We start from the raw sequence: 23,829 nt of genomic DNA on the forward strand, positions 1-23,829 counted from the left end.
TTTTTTGACTTAGGAAATATATTGGCGAAACGCAGCAACTAACAAACTAACTTTTAAATGTTACCTGTTTCAAATTGATAGTAACGTGTAGTTTCTGCTTAGTAAAATAATGTCGAAATATTTCGATCAATACACACGAGTCAGTCATCCATTAAAATAAATACTAAGTAATGATTTTGTTAATAGACATAAAACAGTTAATACACAAGAATCTTTTGTACTTTACTTATTTTTAACCTTCAAAAAGAAGGAGTTCCATTCAGCTGCTGTTTGGAAGTTGTTTTACTAAAATTCTCAAAAATAGAAACTAATCATTTAACTTATTGGCTCGGTTTCTTTCAAAGCATATCTCATTTGAAAAAGTCTTACACAAGTAAGTGATCTTTAGGAAATTGCATATTATTATAGGTACAATTAATTATTATTATAACTTGCTCGTAGTTAATTAGCTAGAATAATTATTTGACTAAAGTTGAGGGTATTTACCTCTTACCGGATCTTATATCAAGCAATACAATGATATAGGTAGATGTTATTAGAGCGCTCGTAAACAAAACGTCATATGTATATTATTATGTTCCTATGTCATAACTCGGTGCATTGTTCGACTATTTATTTGTTCTGTGACAATCATTTCACATTTTTATGTAGTCTACGTGAGAATGTATTGTTATACACTCAGCGGCAGAAAAAGTGGCCCAAAGCAAAACTACGATAAAACTTTTTAGAATATCAATATATGGTTACTATTTTGGCTATAACTATTAGTTAAACAGTTTATACACAAGTTTAGTTACAATTTACACTAAATAGTCGTAATTTTTAATCAAAAATGGGAAAAATTAAAAAATACAGCTTTTGTCGAAATCGCTTACTGAAAGTTTTTGCAAAAACCTAATTCTGCACCAAAGAAAAAATCTAGTTTATACCGCGTGTTACCTTCTCTAGCATTTATGGTGACCTGCATGCATTCTGGCATGCTTTGGAGGATGTTTTAATTACTTCTTGAAGAACTTTATCCCACACTCTGACTAGAGCGGTTCATCGCTCACCAAGTGATTCTGGTGGGTTGGGCAGTGCGCATACACTGTTTTTTAGCATGTGCCAGACATGTTCTATGGGGTTGATGTCTGGACTGTGAGCAGGCTAAGCCAGTTTTTGAATCCCGATATCAGCAAGGTGCGATTCCACAACGCGGCCGCTATGAGCGCGCGCATTAAACTGCATTAGAGTTAATCCTCCCGACCAATGAAATCCATAAGTGGTACAACATGGTCTTGGAAGATTTCTTCAATGTACCCGGCTGCTGTTAGGCGCTGATCTACGATGACAAGCTCTGTACGTGCCTCCAAACATACACCTCTCCATACCATAACAGACCTACCTTTGTAACTGACCGTCTGACGTGTTGTGTTGGGAAAAAACCATCCTTAATGGCATCTTTACACTCTCTCACGACCATTTGGTGCTCTTAATGCTACTCAGCACTCATCGGTTAACAAGAACTTGCTCCATTGGTCGATAGCCAATTCACATGTTTACGAGCAAATCGTAATCGCGCAACTCGATGGTGTCTCTCGAGTTCTGGTACGCGGGTTGGTCTTCCTGCCTGTAAATTACGTTCTTTTATCTTTCGCCTCATGTTCCGTTCACTAAGAATGACTCCGCGTACCGCTTGAAGCCTCTAGTGAATCTCAAACGCTGTCAGAAAGCGGTTTCTCAGCACCTTGAGGTTAACATATCGGTCATCTCTTGCGGATGTACATCGTGTTCGTCCAATTCCTAGTCGCCGCGTGTAGAGACCAGTCTCACGATACCTCCTAATCGCAAACCTTAAAGTGGTACGCGATACATTGAAAAATGCAGCCACCTCTCAATGGTAATGGCCCTGATCGGACAACAAGACCACCTAAGCCACTTGTTCAGCAGTAAGTGGCATCTTCAAATCTTTTCTAAAATCTAAATAGACCAATAATCAATAAAAATCACAAAGAAAATCGTTTCCGTGCAGCAATATTTCAAAATACAGAATTCAACTGACCTCTCGAATCAACACTGAATTCAGTTCTAACACACATTGTTAGAAAAAGTCATCCGTCACTTAAATTAATCTGAAATTCAACACTTCATAACACTAAACAGATCACTTCGCAACTACTTACAACAATATATCTTTCATATATTACTTAATTTGTTTACAAATTCACGATAAGCGCTTGGGCCACTTTTTCTGCCGCTGAGTGTATTTTTTTTTTTCTAGAAGTTTTATTAGGGCTAGTACAGCCTGCTGCTGGACATCAGGCATTCTAAGGAACAATACGTGTTCCGGTTTTTAGTGTAATTAACACTCGTCAAAATAGGTAGCAATGTTTAAACAGGTAATGCAAGATACCTATCGATGATAAAACTGTTAATTGTCATATAGTCATATACCTACAAATAAAATCCACTAATCATTGCACGTATGGCTATCATAGATATCAGATAACCATCTGATCTATGCTCATCCAAGATAGGATGATAGGGCGAAAGTAAAAAAACTCTGTACTATCTGTTCAATCTAATCTGAACAAAACTGTCGTAATACAACTTGAAATATTATGACAATGTTACAATTGTTTAAGATTAACCTTTGCCTACCTGCGGCTCCGCTCGCGTGATATTTTTATTACTATGTTAAATTTTTCATGTTGTCTATAACCCTATAAAATTTTGAATTGGTCTCTCTGTCCAGACGTGAAAATAGGGCAAACAAACTCGTTTTCTATTAAAATTAATACATAATATGGGTAAAACATATCTCAATTTAAATTAATATACATTAAAAATTCTCGTTTTCTCAAGGACTACTTGTTTTTATGTGTTATATGTTAATCAGTCAATTGAATAATTGTACACAAATATGAACAGTTCATCTGTCTAAACCTTAGGTTATAACAGGCGCGATATTAAGTATGCTACGGATAAAATACCAAAATAACCTTATAATAAAAAGTTAATGTAACTAAGTAATGGTATACACCACAGTTAAAAATGCCCGTCATTCTCAGTTTTAAATAGATTATTATCAATTGAGATAATAGTACTTAATTATCAATAACATCATTGTGAAATTGCATTGCCTTAAAGATAACGGATTAATATCATAAGTAATTAAAGAGACCATCTTGATTTTGTAAGAGTAACTACTTTTCAAGTAGGTATTTATTTAGACAATAGATGTTCAAGTACCCTACAGAATACTACAGATTAATTGAGAGACTCGTGCCACGGCGCGACGTGCTAAACTATGGCGCAATTAACATAATGCCTGCATTGATAAGCCATGTGTATGATTTTGTATAATAACTGACTTCTTAAGCACGAGGCTGCAACTATAAACAATAAATTTATCTTGACTCCTACAACCAAAAATGGTACCATTCCAAGCCCCAAAGTGGAAAGTCATAAGGGAGCATAACGATACAGGCTTATACTATCTAAACACAAACTTACCAAAAAAAAATATTAGTAAAACGATGATAAATCGTAAACTCAAGTATTCTAGAATAAATATAGCGTATTAAACCGAAATATAACGCGATTTAACCCGGCGAAATCCCAACTAAATAATAACTTTGTCTATCTGTCTCTAACCATTTGAATTAAATTTTTGTACAAAGATAGTTTGAACCTAGACTATGTGGTAGTTTGTATTGCGGAATTCCCATGGATATAAACATAAAAATTCCACGCGGACAGTGTCGCGGACAAGAGCTTGTGTGATTATAATGCTATAGATCGGATAGAGTAAAAGATGATTTTACAACTGTTATATAATTGAAGCAATGACGCTTCTTAATTACTAGATTTACTAGTCATAACCGAACCGTGAAAGTCGAAGACCTTTACAGAAATAGTTTGCACAATATTTTGGTACTAACTTGCCCGCGTCTTTGAAACTCAAAACACTTCTCTTATTCCTCTCTTATATACAAATATTGTTGTTGTTACAAGTTAATAACTATCTAGGTGCAACATTACATCAAATAGCTAAATATTTAAAAATACTTTTATGTTTATAAATAATCATTACGTACACATAAATTTAATTTTGTGTACAACAAAATTTTATCATATAACCATAATATGTACCTAACCCACATAGCGCATAAATAAAAACTTTTCATTTGACTACAACACAGGACTAGAACAATGCTTTATGAAAACGGAGATTTATAGTAAGTTAGTTAGTACCGGCTCTTGACGACAGTAATTAGTGTAGGTAAGTGCAAACTGTGTTTATTATGATGCTGGTAATCTATGTGTGTCTCCTACACAGAACAATTACTTAGAATTATATAGAGGTTTAACGCAACCCGTCTTTATTCTCTCCTGTCATAGATAATTTTCAAAATGTAAATATATCTATCAGATATAATTTTGATAGTTGTTTTCATACATTTGCCATTTATTTAGTCGATGGATTAAACTGTCAAACTGTTCCTTTGTTTACAAAAGATCTTTTAACGTTAAGATAAAATGAATATTAATAGTACAGAGCTCGCGATTTTAACATCGTTTTTATTCTATCAGAGTACTATAGCAACAGTATTTAACACAACGTTATATTATAGCCTTGAATGAAGACGTAGCTGAATCATTCATTTCTGCAATAAGTGATTTAATTGTCTCATCTAAAAGCGATATACTCCCTGATTTATCAATACATAATGTCTAATTTATTGATCCAACAACCGGTTACAGTCGGGTCTTAATAAAGAAATACCGATCATTATTAGGTTACGTGTTTAAAAAATTAAATTTCTTATTTTATTACTTCACTAATGCCCGGTTTCAGAGGCACATTTATCGGTAGTATATCTATTCAAACTGTATTTTTTATTGAATACATAAACTACCACTGAATGTACGTCAGAAACCAGTGGTAAAATGATGAATGCGTACATAAATCTGCATTTATAAATTTACGCAAAAACTACCAAATAGATTTTAATAAATGTTGCACATATTTAGCACACAGATATTTTTTATCATCGACCAACACATGAGGTACTTATTTTATCCCTATCCTTAAACACGGGCAAAGCGACGAGAAATGTTAAGTATAATTTTTTTAAATTTTTTTTAATCTAGGTATTGACTATGAATCTATATTTTTTGGCCTAGATCTTTCGAACCCATTAAAAAATTAGTTTGTTTCTCGATTCGACGGGATATTTTAATATGCTTTTTCTATTTCATTTTCATAGCGAAAGTGATCTTAATGGTTTTTATAAGTAGGTCAGCGTTAATTGAGAATTTCTTTTTTATTTTCCTGCAAAGATTCTGGCACCTTGGACTAAGTAAATATCCCTACTTGGTTCGTAAACAAGCAGCTCGATATCATCGTGGCTAGACATCACAAAAATAGGTATGTTATATTTGTTGTTGCATTTTATGTTACATATTTTCCTATTTTTTTTAATTAGGGTTAATTCCTGTGTCTTGCATTTCTAATGAAGGCAAGGTATTTACAGTTTTTTTTTATTTTTAATAAATTTTATTGACAAGATGTCAAGCGTAAATTTAATTTTGTTTTCTTACATATGTACGTCGCCAAAGCAAATTATAAATGACTTAATTGTTAACGTTTTTAGTAGATTATAATGAAGGTGTCCGAAACATTAAGCACAACAGCAAGACGTTGGTACATTAAAACATATCCGTAACCTTTATTTTTACGTAAATGCTAACGTAAATAAAATCTGAGACTAGCCTTAAAATAGTGACCTTCGGTACAACCCATCACTATATAATACTGTACAAAAACATCGCACCCGCAAATATATTTGTAACAACTGTTAAAACTAAACTTTAAAATATTAAAAATGGCATTGCAAAGAAAATTAACGCCAATTTTATTGCAATTCGCTGTTGTGAATTGCTGAAATTATTTAAATAAAAGAATACTTACCACTTGTTTCTCCTCCATTGTGCACTGTTAAGAAATTTTTATAAGCTTGAATACCACTGTTACTATTTTTCTGTTCTCGTATTGTGAACGCACTATGACATAATTTATAGTACAAGTAATACGGTGCGCCTGCGCAAAGGCGAGCGCGCGAACTGTCAGTGCGCGCGCTACTGACACGCGAGCGGGTGTCAATCGTTGGCTGCGGTCGACAGCTCCAATCAGATTTCCAGCTAACTACACAGAGTCTCGTCATCTCCGCTTATGACTGGGAGAGTACAAATACTTATTAGGTGCATGTTGGTCATTATCTTCAGTGGACAGAAAATTATCATCACAGTTAAAAAGCCTGCATTTAAGCACCTGTCCAAATAAGAGGCTCGTACCTAATAAGTGTTTTGGTAATTACAAGAGTGCAACCTTGTTTAGGCTGCTGCATGTTTATGACCAACTCGAGGCTGCACCTATGTCTAATATTAACACAAACTACCTATACTTATAACATCATTAATATATTTTTCGATGTGCGTAACAGCTTACAGTCCATATTAATTAATCATTTTCTACAAATTTTTACTCATAAATTCATTTTGTGATTAAAAATTGTATCACATGAGCCTAATTTTGTATATGTAGTTAGATCATTTTCTTTAATGGAGGATTAAACGGCCGGTTTTGATACTGTAGTACCTACTGTCAAAACGACAATAATTTTTCTCAATTAGAATAAATTGATTTTGGATTGGCCCTTAACGAATTGATTGAAGATAAAGTACGAAGCAAGGCCCACTTGCTTAGCTTGGCCTTAGCTTTATCTTAGATAGGCAAGATCAAAAATTCGTAACAATGAAGAATTTTGGATTTCCAATAGTTAATAAGGCTAATACACTAGTAAAAAACCGACTGAAAGTTTAAGTAGTATTTATTTTTTAAAACAGGAGTATGGGTAATGTATATTAAGAGAGTTCTTGACGTTTGTTAAAAAAAAAATGAAAATCAGATAAATAAATAGTACGCACTTATAAAAAGAGTATTTACTGCTCATAAATTTGAAAAGGGTATTTTTTTACATTTCTTGCGGCACATCAGGTGTAACATAATCAGGCACGTAGGTTATAGAGTACGCCTACGCGATTTAGAGTACAATACCCTAAGAATTCTACTACAAAAAAACTGCTAATAAAACAGTCTAAACTTGAATGATAAAATTATCCTCTATCTATATTGAGTATCATAGAATAAGAAGAATACTGCCGCAAATACATCTACTGAATTTATTAAATTATGATACGCATGGAATTTGTAAAATCCCGATCTCAACTGAGTACGATTATTTTCCTTGTTATTTTCGAACATGTCGGCAAAATATATATAACATATCAATAATAGAATAATGCATTACATACATAATATCACGCCTTTTTCCCATATGGGTAGGCAGAGACTAAGGATCATTGTAATCAATACACATATCAATCATATTAAAGGGAGTAGGTATACTAAGTATACATATATTTTTATCATTATTTTCAATCGGATGCGTCACATGTTATACATGTAACAATAAAATCATAGATGAAACAAATAAACAAACAGTGCTGTTGTTTCTCATCTCACAAGAGCGTAGGTAATATAATTGTGAATAAATGAATAATATGTAGGTTATGCGTATTTATATGTATACATATTTTAACATATTATTAGATAAACCCACTCAGGTCGTTGATTATTAAAGACTAGAGGCCGCCCGTGACTTCGTCCGCGTGGAAACCCTTCCTGTGTAAATCCCAGAGCCCCAGCGAATTGAAATATGCGGGAATATGGTTCGATTATTCCTACGAATGGCCGAACCCGGTGTAATATTAGATTTAGCGAACATCAACGGTAACATGGTAATGCGAAGAATACTATTTCTCTCTGATAGATGGAGTGGATATTGGACGAGCGACGCAATGAAGAAGAACCTGACGTAGAGCCTGGGATGAATGGAGCTCCAGTGCGCCTGGGGCTGCTTGACGTTGATGTTACGTCAGGAATGGATAGCGAAATGTACATCGCCCAAAATGAAGCTGGAGCACGCATTATTCCCGGCACTGTAACATCCGTACAGTGGTCCGCGGAAGACTCACATCTACCCTCGCCCTAACTGGTATCTCCCAGATAGAGTTCTCGAATCTATTCGGGGAGAGTATGGATCTAATGGAATGCTTTAACCCGTATCTTATCTTTATCCCGTTCCGGCGGAATTGCATCAGGACCTGCGGGGCCCCCTATCTGGAATTTCTAGCTACTGTTACACACAATCGATTCTGGGTTTTCAGCTACCTATTTACCAAATTTCATCGTAATCGGTTCAGTAGTATTTGCGCGAAAGAGTAACAAACATACATACATACCTACATACATTCTCAGAAACTTTCGCATTTGTAATATTGGTAGGATTACTAAAATGTTCTTAACAACAGCAGTCATCGGTAGGTGAAAGTCCGATCTTATTGAAACATATTTAAGTATTCAGATTTTTTCACAATTGTCTCGCAGATAACGTTTACTCCTATATGCCTACTTTTAATAAAAAAAAACTTTTATATTTTTCTTAACGTTAATTTAATTGTACCTGTTGTAGATTAGGTATCTTAACAAAACATGAGTTCGTCCAATTGGCATCAAAACAATAACAAATATTAGACAAAAAAGCCTGTTGAGGCGCTCTAAAGGTTAGGTTATTGTAGGCGGCACAATACAGGAAAAAAGCTTGTAAAAAAACAGACGCTATTCACGTGACTGAAGGTCAATTTCTGTTCCAACGGCCATCTTTGAATCTATTAGGAATAATTAGAATTAATGTGATTAGAAAATGGTGCTAATGTACTTATTACCAAAATGTTGGGATAACTGTGTCACTTTAAACCCCCGACGCAAAATTTTTACTATCGAATCGCCTTCGTGATCCAAGATATACCGTGAGAAAGACAATCACGATCACGGTAATTAGTAATTAACGACGTAAATTAGCTATTTATTTTAATTCTGTATTCTACCTTTTATAAAAAAGTTACAAGCAATCGTGTACGCCTCCTTGTACTAAAAAAATAGGATTGTATCAAATAAAATACGGGAATAACACGAGCATTACTTGAGGTTGTGACCAAATTGCATCAGCCAGGGTAAGAGTAACAAGCAGGAAAAACTTTGACAAGGTAAATAAAATGCGGCCATCGTACATTTATTAGTAGGTTTTACCTACATTGCACGCAGAAATGAAGCAGCGATAGCTGAGTAAGCGTAAGTGTTTGGAAAATCAAAACGCACCGATGATTTTTAGTATGTTATGTGCGTATTAAAAAGCTTAGAAATAATAAATCGCAATTGCTTACGAGATAAAAATCTAGCATGCCAATATTATCTTAAAACATTCATTGAGGGAGGCAGTATCTTCAATCTGCACTTGGCTCACAGTCTAGGTATAGTTCTTCTCTAATTTTAATAGAAGAACCGTGCTTTCAAAGTAGTGGGTTAACAATATTTTGATAGTGGTAAGAATACACGTTATTTTAGTAAATCATGATGCAAGATGAATATTCTATCCATTATCATTTTCTAAATTACGATCTACGACCGTTTCAGCCACTCATGAAGTTTACTTATGAAGTGTATACGCAACTAACTATTTTGAATACAACTTCAGGAGCATGGAAATGGTATGTTGCCTCGCTAACCCCAAGCTATAGTTTTCATTTAATTGTACGTTACAAGTAAGAGTATTATTACATTCGTACGGTGTGTCATAGTCCTGATGTATGATGCACATCAATTTTTACAGCATTGTATTAGTTGTTAAACAGACTCAGTTACGATAATCAAACTACAGTAGTGAAATGCAACGCTTGGCTGGAGGCAACACTTTGACATTCATTCCATCATTCTATACGTGCCCACGTGCGTGACAATAGGATGATTGAATACGTCAGAATAAAAAAAACAGCTTATCTAAGTACTTTACTTCTAATAATGTTCGTTTTCGAACACACTTATACTAATGTGTGTATTTGCAAACGCGTTACCCATAAACCTACTCCAAACTCATTTCACGAACTGATTTTATAACTTTCGTAAAACAAGTCGCGATTAGCCAGTTCCATCGATTTACCTAGATTTTTATAAATCTAAGCTTAACTTTATCTCAGATTTGATTACTTTATTTCACATAAGTACTGTTTCATACAACTTAAGTATTTAAATAGGTATAAGTTTCTGGTCCCAACTTCGCCCATCTGTTAATTTTGTAACCATTTTTCATTTTCCCCCGATACATTTATCACGAATAGCAATTTGTTTGTGACATTATCCAAAAATATTGAAAGATATTGTTTAAACTAACAAGATGTTTAGTTCTTTGTGTTATACTTAACGGAAGTGGTATTTAATCACGTGCAGACGTTGTAACTTGTGCTCGTTAAAAGTCAATCAATATCACGTTACTATTTGATAAAAACTATTCCAAGATTTGTGATATTATTTCATTAAAATAATATAATATATTTAACCTAAAAAGCAGTGATAGCCGAGTGGTTTAACTTGGCACCTCCCACGCAAGTGGTTACAGGCTCGAACATGAGGCAACACACCAATGATTTTTCGAAGTTATGTGTATATTAGAAACAATTATCACTTACCCTAACGGTATAGGAAAACATCGTGATTTAACCTTGCATGCCTAAAATTTGATTAATACATTTATTGAGGGCATGCAAAGTCCCCAACCCGCACTTGGCCAGCGAGGTGGACTCAAGGCCTGCAGGACACAGGGACAGTAATGGGATAAAAAAATAACTCATGGTTTTCCCTCAATACACATGTAAGAGAAGCTTTTGTATCAATTGCAGAAAGCATCGCGTTCGATTTCTGGTTTGAATGAAATTCCTATAACGAATTATTCTCTACCAAAAGATCGCGTACAAGAAGTTAACACAAATTAGTCGGGGTTCAATACATTTATTTCGAGATGCAACTTCTTTCTTTTTAAACAATTGCTTGTTCATTTTATGGGAATTACCGATAACAACAAATTAAATATTTAATCACGTTATCAATTCACAAATACTAGCCAACATTCAACAAAGCGTATCTATTTGTATTGTGTCTACGTACTATTAAGCAGGTACGTAATTCAATTACGAGTACTGTAGTAAGTATGTACGTACCAAAGAAAATAGCCTCTGGGACAATGAACTATTTGCGGAGTGGTTCGAACGTTTTTCTACATTGAGATAAAATATATTATGTACCTACTCAAAACTGCTAGCAAAAACTTATCAGTTATGTCATTGCTTGTGCAAAAATAAATTTGCTTTGGCGCTCGTATAATTTAAACAGCGTTTTATTTTTTAAAGGCGCTTCATGCATCGCAAGAGACAAATCCGTATGCCTGCTTTTTTTTCGGGGGGGAGAAATCCCTTCGGATGCCCAACTTTCATAGGGGAGAAATTTTGGGGTATGGTGTATTCCACTAAAAACCCACCCCGGTAGGCAACCATTTAGTGCGTGAACGGGAAGGCTCTACTCAGACCCCACTCCCCATCTGTCTGTGACCAGGCTGTAACTCATGTATGGCAGCTGGACAGTTGAAATTTTCACTGATGTATTTCTGCTGCCGCCGAGGATTTACTTATATACATACATAAATATAAATAAACTCACGTCTTTTTTCCATAGAGGTAGGCAGAGACCAGAGATTATTTGATATTTAATCCCTGTATTTTGTATATTGAAACTTCTATTACGTGGGACTATATTTAGAAAGCCTTTGTCGATGCAGTGTGTTCGATTCCCAGGTCAATCAAAAGATAAGTAAGATTTTGCAGTTACACAAATTCGATGAAACATTTTCAAGCTCGCCCGCTTATTACAAAATTGGCAACATACACTGACTAGATATGGAGGCACTTCATATACTCCTGTCTTCTCGGGCGCTCATCTTCGGATATATGTACTACGATAGCATTTATTTATTATGACTTATTAATTCTTGATTTGCCATAGTACAAGTAAGGACATTTAATTCTATCTCATACTTAGGTCCAGTGGTTTTAATCATTGTAAGTAACCACTCATGTAACAATGTTATCTGATAAAATGCATTGGTACATATTATATTTTGTAGTAGGCACTAATGTTTGCAATGTACGAGGCTACTGCGTAGAATTGCGAAGTGTAGTTACTCTTTGATCACGTTTTATGCTACTGGATATTAAATTTTGAATTTTATTTGCTGAAAAATAACGTAATGAATGATTTTTGGATGAAAAAATGGATCTCACGCATCTGTCACAAGGTCTTAGGTGAGAAGGTACGCATCTGTACGTACCTTATGACCAGTGGGTTATAAGCTACATACAAAAGCAAGTTTTTTTTCGCATTCGAATACCCATTACCTATATCTTATCGAGTGTTGAACAAGTCTGTGCTTAGTCGTGATAATTCAAATCCTTCGTATCTAGGAAACAGCTGTCATAGAAGTCTACTCTCCGACTTTCTTTTAAGCCTCCTTCTAAAGAATCAAATATCTATGTTCTATTGTATTATAAAGTAACGCACCTGCTGCTTAAATGTAATACGGTCACATCTTGCCTTTTTGCAAAACTAATCCTTCAAAATACGTATTCTGGTAGTTGGACTAAACCTCTTATGTTACTGACTATCAACAGGGGGGAGATTTGTCAAGGTGATTCGGGAGAGGGAATTTATACGGTTCTGTTTGTGATTTAGTCTCTGAACCAAGGTACGCAAGGTAAAAAAACACTTCTTAAAAAGCAGTACCTTTTGAGCAGAGTCAACTTCACTACAAGTAGAGTTTTCAACTCGAGCGCTATCTGACACTCATCACTCAAACCAAAAGCACCATAATATAAACTCAGAAATAGTGACTGATACTTTAAAACTTGAAGAAAATGTGTTCTAGGTATAATTTTATTTCCGTTTTGATGTATCATTCAATGAATAACCACGATCTTGACGTTCTTCTTCCTCTTTCTCGTATTTCTAATTTTTTAGTTCTCTAGCTTTCTTTACTTTACTTTCTTTACGGAAGGTACCGTTTGTTAGAAATTTAGTATTTTCATAGAAAGAGTTTCCTGAGTTTTAAATGAACAATTTTAGATTTTCCGTACAATTCGTCGGCGATGGATAAATCTTAATCATACATTCACTTAAACAACCCAGTTTTAAGAAATATCGTTTCGGTATTTGTATCTACGTGGATAAATGAACTTTGACCATATAATAAGTATAATATGAACGAATAGCTAGATCATCGTACGTGCCTCTCGTCACACCAGGTTTTCAAATGAAACGTCATAATGATCAATTGTCGCCAGTCATTATAACAAGAAATACAAGCATCTAAACAATGGATTGTTCTTAACTTAGCCATCGTAATCACTGACAGTGGACGCTGACATCATATCCAATAAAAGAATAGGTACCTTCTCCTCCTAGCCAGTAGACCACCATCCTGTAAGATGTCTGGATATGTTTAAACTTTAAGAATACGAGTATAATGTGTAGTTTGCATCACATATTTTTGTTACTCCCGAACATTGTAGCTGAATTTTACTTCAAGGTCATGGAGTAATAGACTCATGAACCATTAAAAATGCTAACACACGATATTATCAATTAATCTATTACAGTTTTTAAAAAAAGATGATATAATCTTTATAAATGATACAAACTATTGCAAAGTATTTCACAACATCTTCAACGAGGTAAGGAAATTAACGTCTCGACACCAGATATTTTTAGAACACTAACCTAATTCTAACCTCACTTTAAAAAGTAACCATAAATTATTCGTTCATTCAAGTCGTGCATGTTCTTAACGGTTATTATTTTGGAAAAGATATACTATTGTTTTATATCGCAGCTTATCGATATTCCACGATATGTTATTGTTTAATATAACCTATTCTATTGAAACGTGCAAAGCTATGTTATAATAAAACAATGTTTACATACCTTATTTTTCCTGTTGTTTCCTAATAGGTTTAAATCTTCGACAATATCGTCGTGCTCCATTTTGCTCCGATCCATATAAGAAACCTTAAAAATCACGACATAATTGTTACGGTCCTACACTACAGATTGATAATTTTACGATAACGCTAGGTGCTGTACATACCTGACGTTATATATGTTATGATGGAGTTCACACAACGTGCCTAGCCGTTAGTTCAAACCTTTATAGACTTTATTGAGAAAAATATAAGGAGCTCGGTGGTTGCACTCTACTCTGGTTCTGCACGGTACAATGGTCTTACGCAAAAGTTGAATCAACAACAAATGCATACTAAAATGCTTACATTGGTTATCATTGTGAGATGTTTTGTTATGCCGACACGTTTATCTAATTTGTTCTGTATTTTGAAGGTTGTATTGTTTCTCAGAAGTAGTAGATATTAGGTAAGTATTCAATATTTCAGATATTATTTATCAGTTTTACTCTATAGCGAATGTTTGATTTATTAACTGTTCTATTACATTCGAGAGTTAACGTCTAGCCATATAAGAGCGGAGCGCACTTGTGGCTGCTTACCACGGGTTGTCTTGAGTTCGATTTCCAGAAATGTGCATTTGTAGGTACCATTGAACAAAAGCAGAGCTTCAAACCTGGATGTAAATATTTTAATACCTGCTGGTTGTGTCCCCCCCGGAGCAAAAGATATATCGTATGGCGGACTTTAAGCCAAAACCGGCTAGGATTGAGTAGAATTCTGCACCGCAGGTTTTACTTAATTGACATTACTGAAATTCATAATTAATGAAGGAAACACTGGATGCTGGAAGCGAAACTGGAAAAAAAGGTTTGTAAAGGCAAATTTTGCCTTTACAAACCTTTTTTTCCAGTTATTCCTGTTTAACCCCGGACGAAAAGAAGAGTGTTAAGTTTGACGTGTCTGTCTGTCTGTGGCAACATAACTCCTGAACGGATGCAGCTATTTCAATTTAGTTTTTTTTTTAAATAAATGAAAACCCCCCTGACAAAAACTTGATTTCCCTTTAAAAATAATCAAAGAAACTTAATCTAAAACTACCTATGAATGTACTTATAAATAATTCTAATAAATATAGCTTAGTTAGGTTTTTAGCGGGAAGTTAAGTTTTTGTCGGAGGTTTTATAAATTTTCAATTTGTTAATCTAATAACAATAAAAATTCTTAGTTAATGGATTTCTCTCTGATTGTGTATTTGCTAGATAATATGTGTCTCAGAAATAATTATACATTTTTCATTCATCATTTAATGGTGATAATAATATCTGAACAAACTCATGTTAAGAATTGTAATTCAAATTGGTTCGTGTTCAGAATAATTTCTCAGAGATCTTTTTAGACGGACTCTCGATTAAAATTGTTTTAGGAATGGAATTATCCCTGTTGTCCGCGACTTATGACAGAAGTAGTAAAATGCGAAAGTATTCTGACGTTTTGTTAGGATCTATTCAGCTGCTCACGTTAAACCGTCGGTATCGATAATCAGGAAAATCTTAATAATATTGCAGTATTCTATAAAACCCAAGATTTTCCCGTTCTCACTTTGTCGGAAAGGTTAGAGTTTTCCGCTAAACTATAATCGTCTTAGAGCAAGCTTAGGCGATATTTCGATAATTTTGTCACGTCGTCTTTTATCTGCATACGTGTACTTATGTATGTGTAAGAGTATAAACACACAAACTACGCATCGAACTGTACGATTAACAGAATCTGTACTGTAGAAAAAGTAAGCAACTTCATTTTCCATTTGGGTTAGCTATAACTTTAATATATGGAAGATTCCCAAAATGAAATCAAAGAATTCGTCCTTGCACAAACAGATAAATATGTCGCAGATCTTATCACAGCGATAGTTTAACTTGCAGATACTTCGAAACCCAGATCTAGATAGATTTTGACAAGTGCAAGACGTAGATAAAATTAGCACTGATAATTTATTGTAGGCATAGCGACCAATAGTTTATTTCATCAAATGTACATTTTGCATCAGCTGTAACAACGGTGGGCGTAAATGTGGACTGGATGTTGAAGAAAAAATCTTACCACAGCTCATGAAGGAATATTGTGCAGCGAAAATGGCGTATATATGAAAGTAATCACATCAAACAGTGTTTCGGATGGTATGCAGAATCTATTACCCTTTTATGGGCATAAAGTAAGTATGTCGCTATAATTTATGAGTAAACTACTTACTCAAAAATTATAGCAAGATTACGAGAGCTTTTACGGTAACAATCAATACAAATATCAGCAAAAAAGTATTCACTACATTACCAATGAAACTGAAAATTGACAATTGATAACAATGAACCTAGAATCTTTTTCCTTGATTCCACGAGGTACAGGAAGAACATTTTGAATCAATTTGATTTTAACAGTGAGGTCTATTGGAAAATTGCATTGGCTGTCGCGTCACCTGGCATTGCCGCTACGCTTTTGGCAGGAGGCCGAACCGCACACTCCTCGGCTGAAAATCGCCACGGATTTATAATAACTACGTCTGTAGAGTTTCTAAGCAGAAACATACAGGAAAATGTAAAATATGCTCATTAATACTCAGGGACGATGCTCAAACAAGACGTTAGTGGAAGCACTGAATAGGACAATACGCGATTTGCGCAGCAATAATAATTCACGAGAGAGAGAGAGATAGATTTTGTAGTAGGTATATTTATGGTTAAAGTACAGTACAATGCAAAAAAAAAAAAACAAAAGTAAGTATAAGGTTTTAGAAAATCTAAATCCAAAGATAGCAGAAAATCCTCACAATATAGGGAAAGCGGAATTGATTTAACACAAAAATAAACGAGTGCAAAGCCACGAGCAATAAGCTTTTACTTAAAATAAATAAATATGTGTTTAGAAAAACATCCCCCAGCGGGTAAGAATACGTGATTAAAGGCAACTTTTTTGTTTTCTATTTTGTTTATACACGAGCGAAACCGTGCGGTTCCACTAGTTATGAAATAAATTAAAGAATAGAGCAGACATAGTTATTAGCGAGGAATCATTGAATACCATTTTTTGAGAGTTGCTTTATTATTTAAGGTTTATGTCATTAAACTAAGTATTTGAAAGTATCACTTAAAGAAGACTCGATTGTTCAACTTTTGATCAAACTGGAAAATATATTTGTAAGTAATCAATCATTTGAAGAGAAGATAGGTCAGTTGTTTAAAAACATTTTTGAATGGCTGATGAGCAAAATTAGTAGTGGATCGGTTAGTTTTTTAATGACAACGTTAATGAACGTTTTTTCAAATAATTATGGACAATAGTAATTCTATTATTAACGTCAATGTTATCCAATGGAATTGTCAGAGTTTGAAACCTAAGACTGTATACTGTATTTACTTATTATACATGTATTCATGCACTTATTTCTTATGTACTAGAATAATTATTATTTTTTGTTGTTTTGTTACATTTCTTTCTTAAACATTATTGGGCGATATAATCGCTAAGCGATTAAACCCATTTAAATAAAAAAATAAAAGAGAGAAAGTATCACTTACCGACATCTATTAAAAGTCAACAGAAATACATGACAACTTCAACTCACCGTGTGTGATCAGTCGCATTAGTTCGACGCTTGCATCCTAGATGTCGCTACGTGAAAACAAATTAGGGTCAGCGCAGACCAAGAGGAGCGCAGCGGAGAGGATTTTTTTAACGCACTTAAAAACCAACTTTAAATTAATTAAAATAAAGTGCATAAATAATTGCTTGAACTTGACAAAAAATGCTCGCGCGTCCTCGAGGATGCGCGGGTGTCCCCGCGCGGCATCGCGTCGCCGCCGGCATCGTACGAAAAATTTCAATGTTGTTACTGAGTTTAAAGAGAGAGAACGTCATTTTTATTCTTCTTCAGTCAAAAGAGCAATTATAATCATGGCCCAGTCCACCGTCGTTGACGAATTTTCACGAAAACTGGCCTTTTAGGCCTAGCGCAGACAGACCGGAATAATCCTCGCGCGGTCTCGAGCATTTTCTTTACGGCTCGCGGATGCTCGAGCATGCTCGCGACTGCTCGAGCCTGCGCGAGGAAAGCGTTCTAGGTTACCATTCTACATTAAACAGGCCTTTTGTCGCGAAAATTCGTCAACGATGGTGGACTGGGTGGCGAGGGTTATTCCGGTCTGTCTGCGCTGGGCCTAATAGGATAATGAACATTTTTATTTTTTTCCCTCTTGTAGATTCTAAAAAAAAAGCCAAGTACTTTTTCTTTTTGTAATCAAATAATTATGTCGATACATTGAGTTTCAAATAAGCATGATGCCACGGTGTTGTATATTTGAAAGGTAGATTTGATAGGGATTGAAAGGTTAGGAGAGCTATTGCCTCAGCAATAATGTTATTGAGGCCCTTTCTGCACATCATAGAAGCCTTCCATTTGGAACTCTCAAAGGATTTACCAGGCTTTACCATATCTATAGGAGAAGAGGAGAAAAAGGCTAAAATTAATTCGAATATGGAGATAACTTCCTCAGATACGTAACTTGCAACACACGTATCACAAGGCACAGAGGATGCCACAAAGTGAAACGAGTGTTTGTCACCTTCAGTCTTTTTCTTGATGCATTACTTCTTTTCCGAAAACTCATCAAGAATCTCTGTGCATGTGAGACCTTCTTCTAGACAAGGTGCTATATTTGGCATTATAACTAAAATAGGACATATATTCCAAGCATGGAAAATAATTCAAATTAGCCCTGGTCCCATAGCCAAAAATGAAAGCAATTAGATACTGTAGATTAGAGTGGATTGATGGTGCCCGACAATTGATGCTGTTGGAACACCAAATTGTGTATTTAGATACTGTAAAAGATCAAACATTAGTTTCAAGGGGAAAGAAAAGAAAGAGCAAGCTGACAAAGAGAAAGCGTTCTCCGCTGTCCACAATTTAATGAACACATTTGACTCAACAATGTCCTTGGAATTTCCATCGTCATCTGTATCCATCCAACACCACATATTGTCCACATTGAAGACGTCGCTGAGAGAAGTCAGATCTTTCAAGAGCCATACGCTTAATTGAGACATGTAAACGAGACACTGACGATGGTCCACAAGATTTTTAGGAAAATGAGGAGAGAGGTTGATGCAACTGAGTTGTTTTTTTTAAATGGGCTCACACGTTCTCATTATCCCCAATTCTGTAACTTGAATGGAGAAAACAATACGAGCCTATTATATTTCAATCTGACTGACGGATTTTTTCTCCTCTATTACCTCGGAAAATCATTACACATACGAATTATTCCTATTCGCCTAATAAATACATTATGGCAAGTAAATTCCTTCCTAATATCTACTTCCTAGCTAGCCTACCTTCACTACCTGGCCTTGTAATCATGGGTTAGGTTATCAGACACTAATTCTTACACTCACTCAGCCGTGACGCTGACTGGAAAATGATTAAAATATTTGCTGATTTATAAAAACTTCGTTTGATATTGACTACTTACTTTTGAACAATTTGCATGATCTCAAAATTTCCGGTTACCCGTGTAATAAATAAAACCAAGCCTTTTAATATATGATGTTTATTGTTAAATGATCCGGGGCAAAACTTACTGCCGTTATGTACACTAGGTCTGTTATAAAATATGCGATAAGTGCCAATAACTTTGTAAAAAGAATAAATAGAAACTGGTAGATAATTTGTGGCAACTTACGAATTGAACAGATGTTCCCAGCACATTACCAAGGCTTTGGGCCCAGAAAAGCCAGAGCAGAATTACAAGAGGTCTCGGTTTCGTGACATGCGCCGACGAAGGATTTTGCATAATTTCATGAAGTAACCGGTTCATGAACAATAGAAACAGCAGGCTTTCCTTGGAGCTGCGGGTATCAACTTCGTCGGGTAAGTCTGAGTGAAAGCTGCTTTCTTCGTGAACGGGTTCTGTGGTCCAGGAATAGCTCGATGTTTCAATTCCATGTTAATCTTAGCAAACTTATCACCTTTTTCTTCTTCCTTTCTTATCAATATAAAATAAGGCCTGAATTCGTTAGAACCCATTTTTATGCATTTATCATTTTTTGAATTTTTATAAAACGTAAATATTCTAATTTATATTATGTCAAGACTGTCAACCATGATTACACTATGAGCCAAAAGAAGTAAACACTATCTGTAAGGAGTTTTATTGGTTTATATAAAGGTTTCCATAGATTTAGGTAGATCTTTATACCCAACATTTGAAAACCATAAATGTAATATTTTATTCAGATAATAATTGTAACGGACCAAATAAAAATAAATATTATATTGCTAGTTTATACTCTTATACTGTGGATCATTTTGACAACATTCACTCAATAATGCATAATGATTAAATATTTTTAATGAGGTATTTTTTATGTTTTTTATATTGATTATTCTTTCAAATATTTGTATGGTATTTATTTTTAGTTGTAAGTTTATTTTCAATAGTTTTGTTATTTTTATATGTATCTATGAAAAATAAATATTTCATAAGAAAGTAACAGTACCTAATTATACATATTATATGAGTAAACTGATTGATCTTAATTTAGTACTGAATATTGTAAGCAAGCATATTATTATAATTTCAAGACTGATTGTTGAAAGTTTATATCATAATAAGTATTGGGCGAAAATACCGCCACTATAAAATGGGAATGGGAAAGATGGGCTAACATTGCCATGAAGTGGATGCCACTAGATGGTTGGCGAATGACGACGACGAGGAAGGCCTAAGCCGAGATGGCGGGATGATCTGGATGCGTTCCTGGATGGATTGCCGGACGCAACTATAGACCGAGGGGACTGGAAATTCAAGCAAGTGGTCTTCGCTCCTTTGGCGCGTATGAAGGCTAATTAAAAAAAACAGTAAGACTAAAATGTATATACATGTCGTATCGTCGTCAATGAACGAGTAATTTTGATGATTACTTACTATGTGATATATTGTAAAAATGTAGCTTTAGTTAAAAAAAATTGAGAGAGAAGGTTAAGTACAAAATATATGCTTAGTAAAATATAATATTAGGTATATTTTTCTTAAAACTTGTCTTTTGCGAAACAGTCATTAGGAGTATTTACACACACGCTCTTTTGCGCGTGAAACAACAATCGCGCGTGAAAGAGCGTGCGGGTAAAAGGCTTTTCCCTTGTCGTAAATCCCCTAAAAATCTTTAATTTGTAAATTTCACTAATACGTCACTTTCGTTAATTGGTCGTTTTCTATGACTCGTCAACTATCGAAGTCTGTACAGTCAAGCACGTTGTCATCGAAATACAAAATGAAAATAGTAGATAACCGTTTTTTCTAAATTATATCCCATTATTTTCAATTTTCATTATATACTTCCATTGAGAGAGATTACCAACGACATCGTTGAAAAAAGACTTGTAATTTCCATTTTAATGAATTATACAGTCGATAGAAAAACCTTATGCCTTGTGGTGAATTTTTAGAAACGAAATAGGTACAATAAAAAAGCACAAATACAAATAACTTCTATCAAACAAATGACAAACGGAAAGTGATTATAATAAATTGGTTCAAGCGATTATCACGGTTTTTGAGATACAGCCTGAAGACTGACAGACAGACAGCGGAGGCTTAGTAATAGTGTCCCATTTTGATTTTAGTTAGAGGCTTGGGAATATATAATGAAAGAGATGGAGTGCACCGGTATACAAGAAAATACGAAAGTCTCACAAACTACATGTTAAGGAATTGGATATGTAGGTATGATTGAAAATATGTGCGTATTTGGGGAACGTCATCGCACCACCAATTATTTAGAATCGTGGCATTCTACGACGAATAGCGTAGTTGGTAGGAAAAAAAAACAATTTACACCAGATATTAAATATCATGTAATGATGAACAATATCAGAAAGTTCGTAGTTCATTTTTTACCTGAGTAGGTATACTCAGGTAAAAAATGACCTCAATATAAGAAAAAGAGATAAGTTTAACATTTCACGCAATAACTTAATACAGAAAGCTAAAGTGGAACTTATTAACCGCACTATAACGTGTCCATGGCACGAAAGAATTGAACAGGAAAATCTTAGCTCCTACACTGGTTAATTCTGAAGTGTCTGGAAAATGGCCGCTCCAAAGACAGATTTGCCTCGAAACTTGTTCTCCTAGAGACAGTGGGACGCGCCGCTCAGAAGTTTAATTAAAACGCTTTCTGGCTGTGGGAGAATGGGAATCGAGGGTTTTGGCTTTCGGCTCTCCCTTCATTTAACGTTTGTGACATGCTTGATGATACCACGTTCCGCATTGCCACATGTCTTCGTTTAGGAGCCTTGTGTGTTTCTCCGCATCGTTGTCACTGCAGGGAAGCTGTCGGCGAGCTCACTCGAGCACTATGGTCTGTCTTGTAATAAGAGTGCGGGCCGTTTCCCGCGTCACGCCCACCTGAACGACATAATTCGGGGTGTACCAGCCATACTAGAACCCAATAGGCTGGCACGCGACGATGGTAAGAGGCCGGACGGTATGTCGTTGCTGCCTTAGTTTGAGGCCCTTAGGTGTCGACACAAGTTGCGTCCTGTGCGCCTTCCCATATTCCGGGCACGGTGGGTATTACTGGCTGCCGCATCAGCCGAAATCCTTAAACGGCGCAAATATAGTAATATTATTGGTAGTTATGTATTTTTGCCGTTAGGGGTTGAGACCTTGGGACCGTGGGGCCCGCGTGCCCATAGTCTCTAACGAGAAATTGCGAAGCGTCTTGTCGACGCTACAAGTGACCAGAATGCTGGCCTTTACTTGGACGAAAGGATAAGCAATGCTATCCAACGTGGCAATACTGCCAGCATTCTGGGTACGTTACCGGTTGACGATGATGAGGAGAAATTCTACGACGCGTGACGCATTAATTTTTGTATACATTGTATATACTTACTAGCTGACCCGCGCAACTTCGCTTGCGACACATAAGAGAGAATGGGTCAGAATTTTCCACGTTTTTGTAACACTTTTTACTATTACTCTGCTCCTATTGGTCGTAGCGTAAATATGCTTTTTTTTCACGAAATATATTCTCAAAATTATTTATATAACGAAATCGCGCTAAGGCATATCCGCCATTAAAACAGTTCCCATGACAACGAAATTTTGTTAATTCAGTGTCATTATAATATTGAATATTCGCGACTTCGTTTGCCACTTCAATTTTTCCGGAAAATGCGTCATTTTCCCGGGGTAAAAAGAAGCCTATGTCCTTTCTCGGGTATCAAAATATCTCCATACCAAATTTCATGCAAATTGGTTCAGTAGTTTAGGCGTGATTGAGTAGCAGACAGACAGACAGACAGACAGACAGACAGAGTTACTTTCGCATTTATAATATTAGTATGGATTGTAAATATTTTCTTTTTTGTTAATTAGTCATAGTTTAGTTAAGTATAATACTTTATTAAAGTTAAAATTATGTTAAAAGCTTCAAATTCAGAATGGTTGAATTACAAGCCCATGTAACTGAACATAATTTCCCATAGGAAAATATATTGAATTATAAAAAAAGAAAGTCTTTCCATACAAAACCTAACAAAAAGAGCTCGTGAATGTATAAAAAAATATGAAAAAGATGCTTCTATGACTGCAGGTCCGGAAGTGAACATTATTATAAAAATAAACCCTAAATTCATGTTAAGGCGAAACATTGACGTGACGTCTCGGTTTAGTTAATGAGTCTATCGATATAGTGCAAAAAGTAAAGGCTGATCCTAAAAATTCAAAAATAATTAAGAGAATATAATATTATTAATAATGAACTTAATGGTCAAGGGCTTGGTCCGCTCAAAATTAAATTTGAAATTCTTAATAGAGCTCA

At 35.0% G+C, this 23,829-nt stretch overlaps 1 protein-coding gene across 3 annotated transcripts in view; it reads right to left on the bottom strand.

Annotated features, from left to right (window-relative positions):
* LOC142986172 (peptide transporter family 1-like) overlaps positions 1 to 14,151 on the bottom strand; it is a 45,198-nt gene extending 31,047 nt beyond the window's left edge. The window contains exons 1-2 of one of the 3 annotated variants that reach the window (XM_076134485.1): positions 14,133 to 14,151; positions 13,970 to 14,053 (exon numbers count right to left, since the gene is read on the bottom strand). In XM_076134485.1, the coding sequence (XP_075990600.1) occupies positions 13,970 to 14,044 (75 nt within the window). In that variant the 5' untranslated portion in view covers positions 14,045 to 14,053; positions 14,133 to 14,151. Of the gene's footprint in view, positions 1 to 5,956; positions 6,148 to 13,969; positions 14,109 to 14,132 lie in introns of those variants that run through there. The other 2 variants (XM_076134483.1, XM_076134486.1) reach the window with 2 other exon arrangements.
* Positions 14,152 to 23,829: the final 9,678 nt, after the last annotated feature.

The sequence above is a fragment of the Anticarsia gemmatalis genome, chromosome Z (assembly GCF_050436995.1).
Source record: "Anticarsia gemmatalis isolate Benzon Research Colony breed Stoneville strain chromosome Z, ilAntGemm2 primary, whole genome shotgun sequence".
Classification (NCBI taxonomy): Eukaryota; Metazoa; Arthropoda; class Insecta; order Lepidoptera; family Erebidae; genus Anticarsia; species Anticarsia gemmatalis.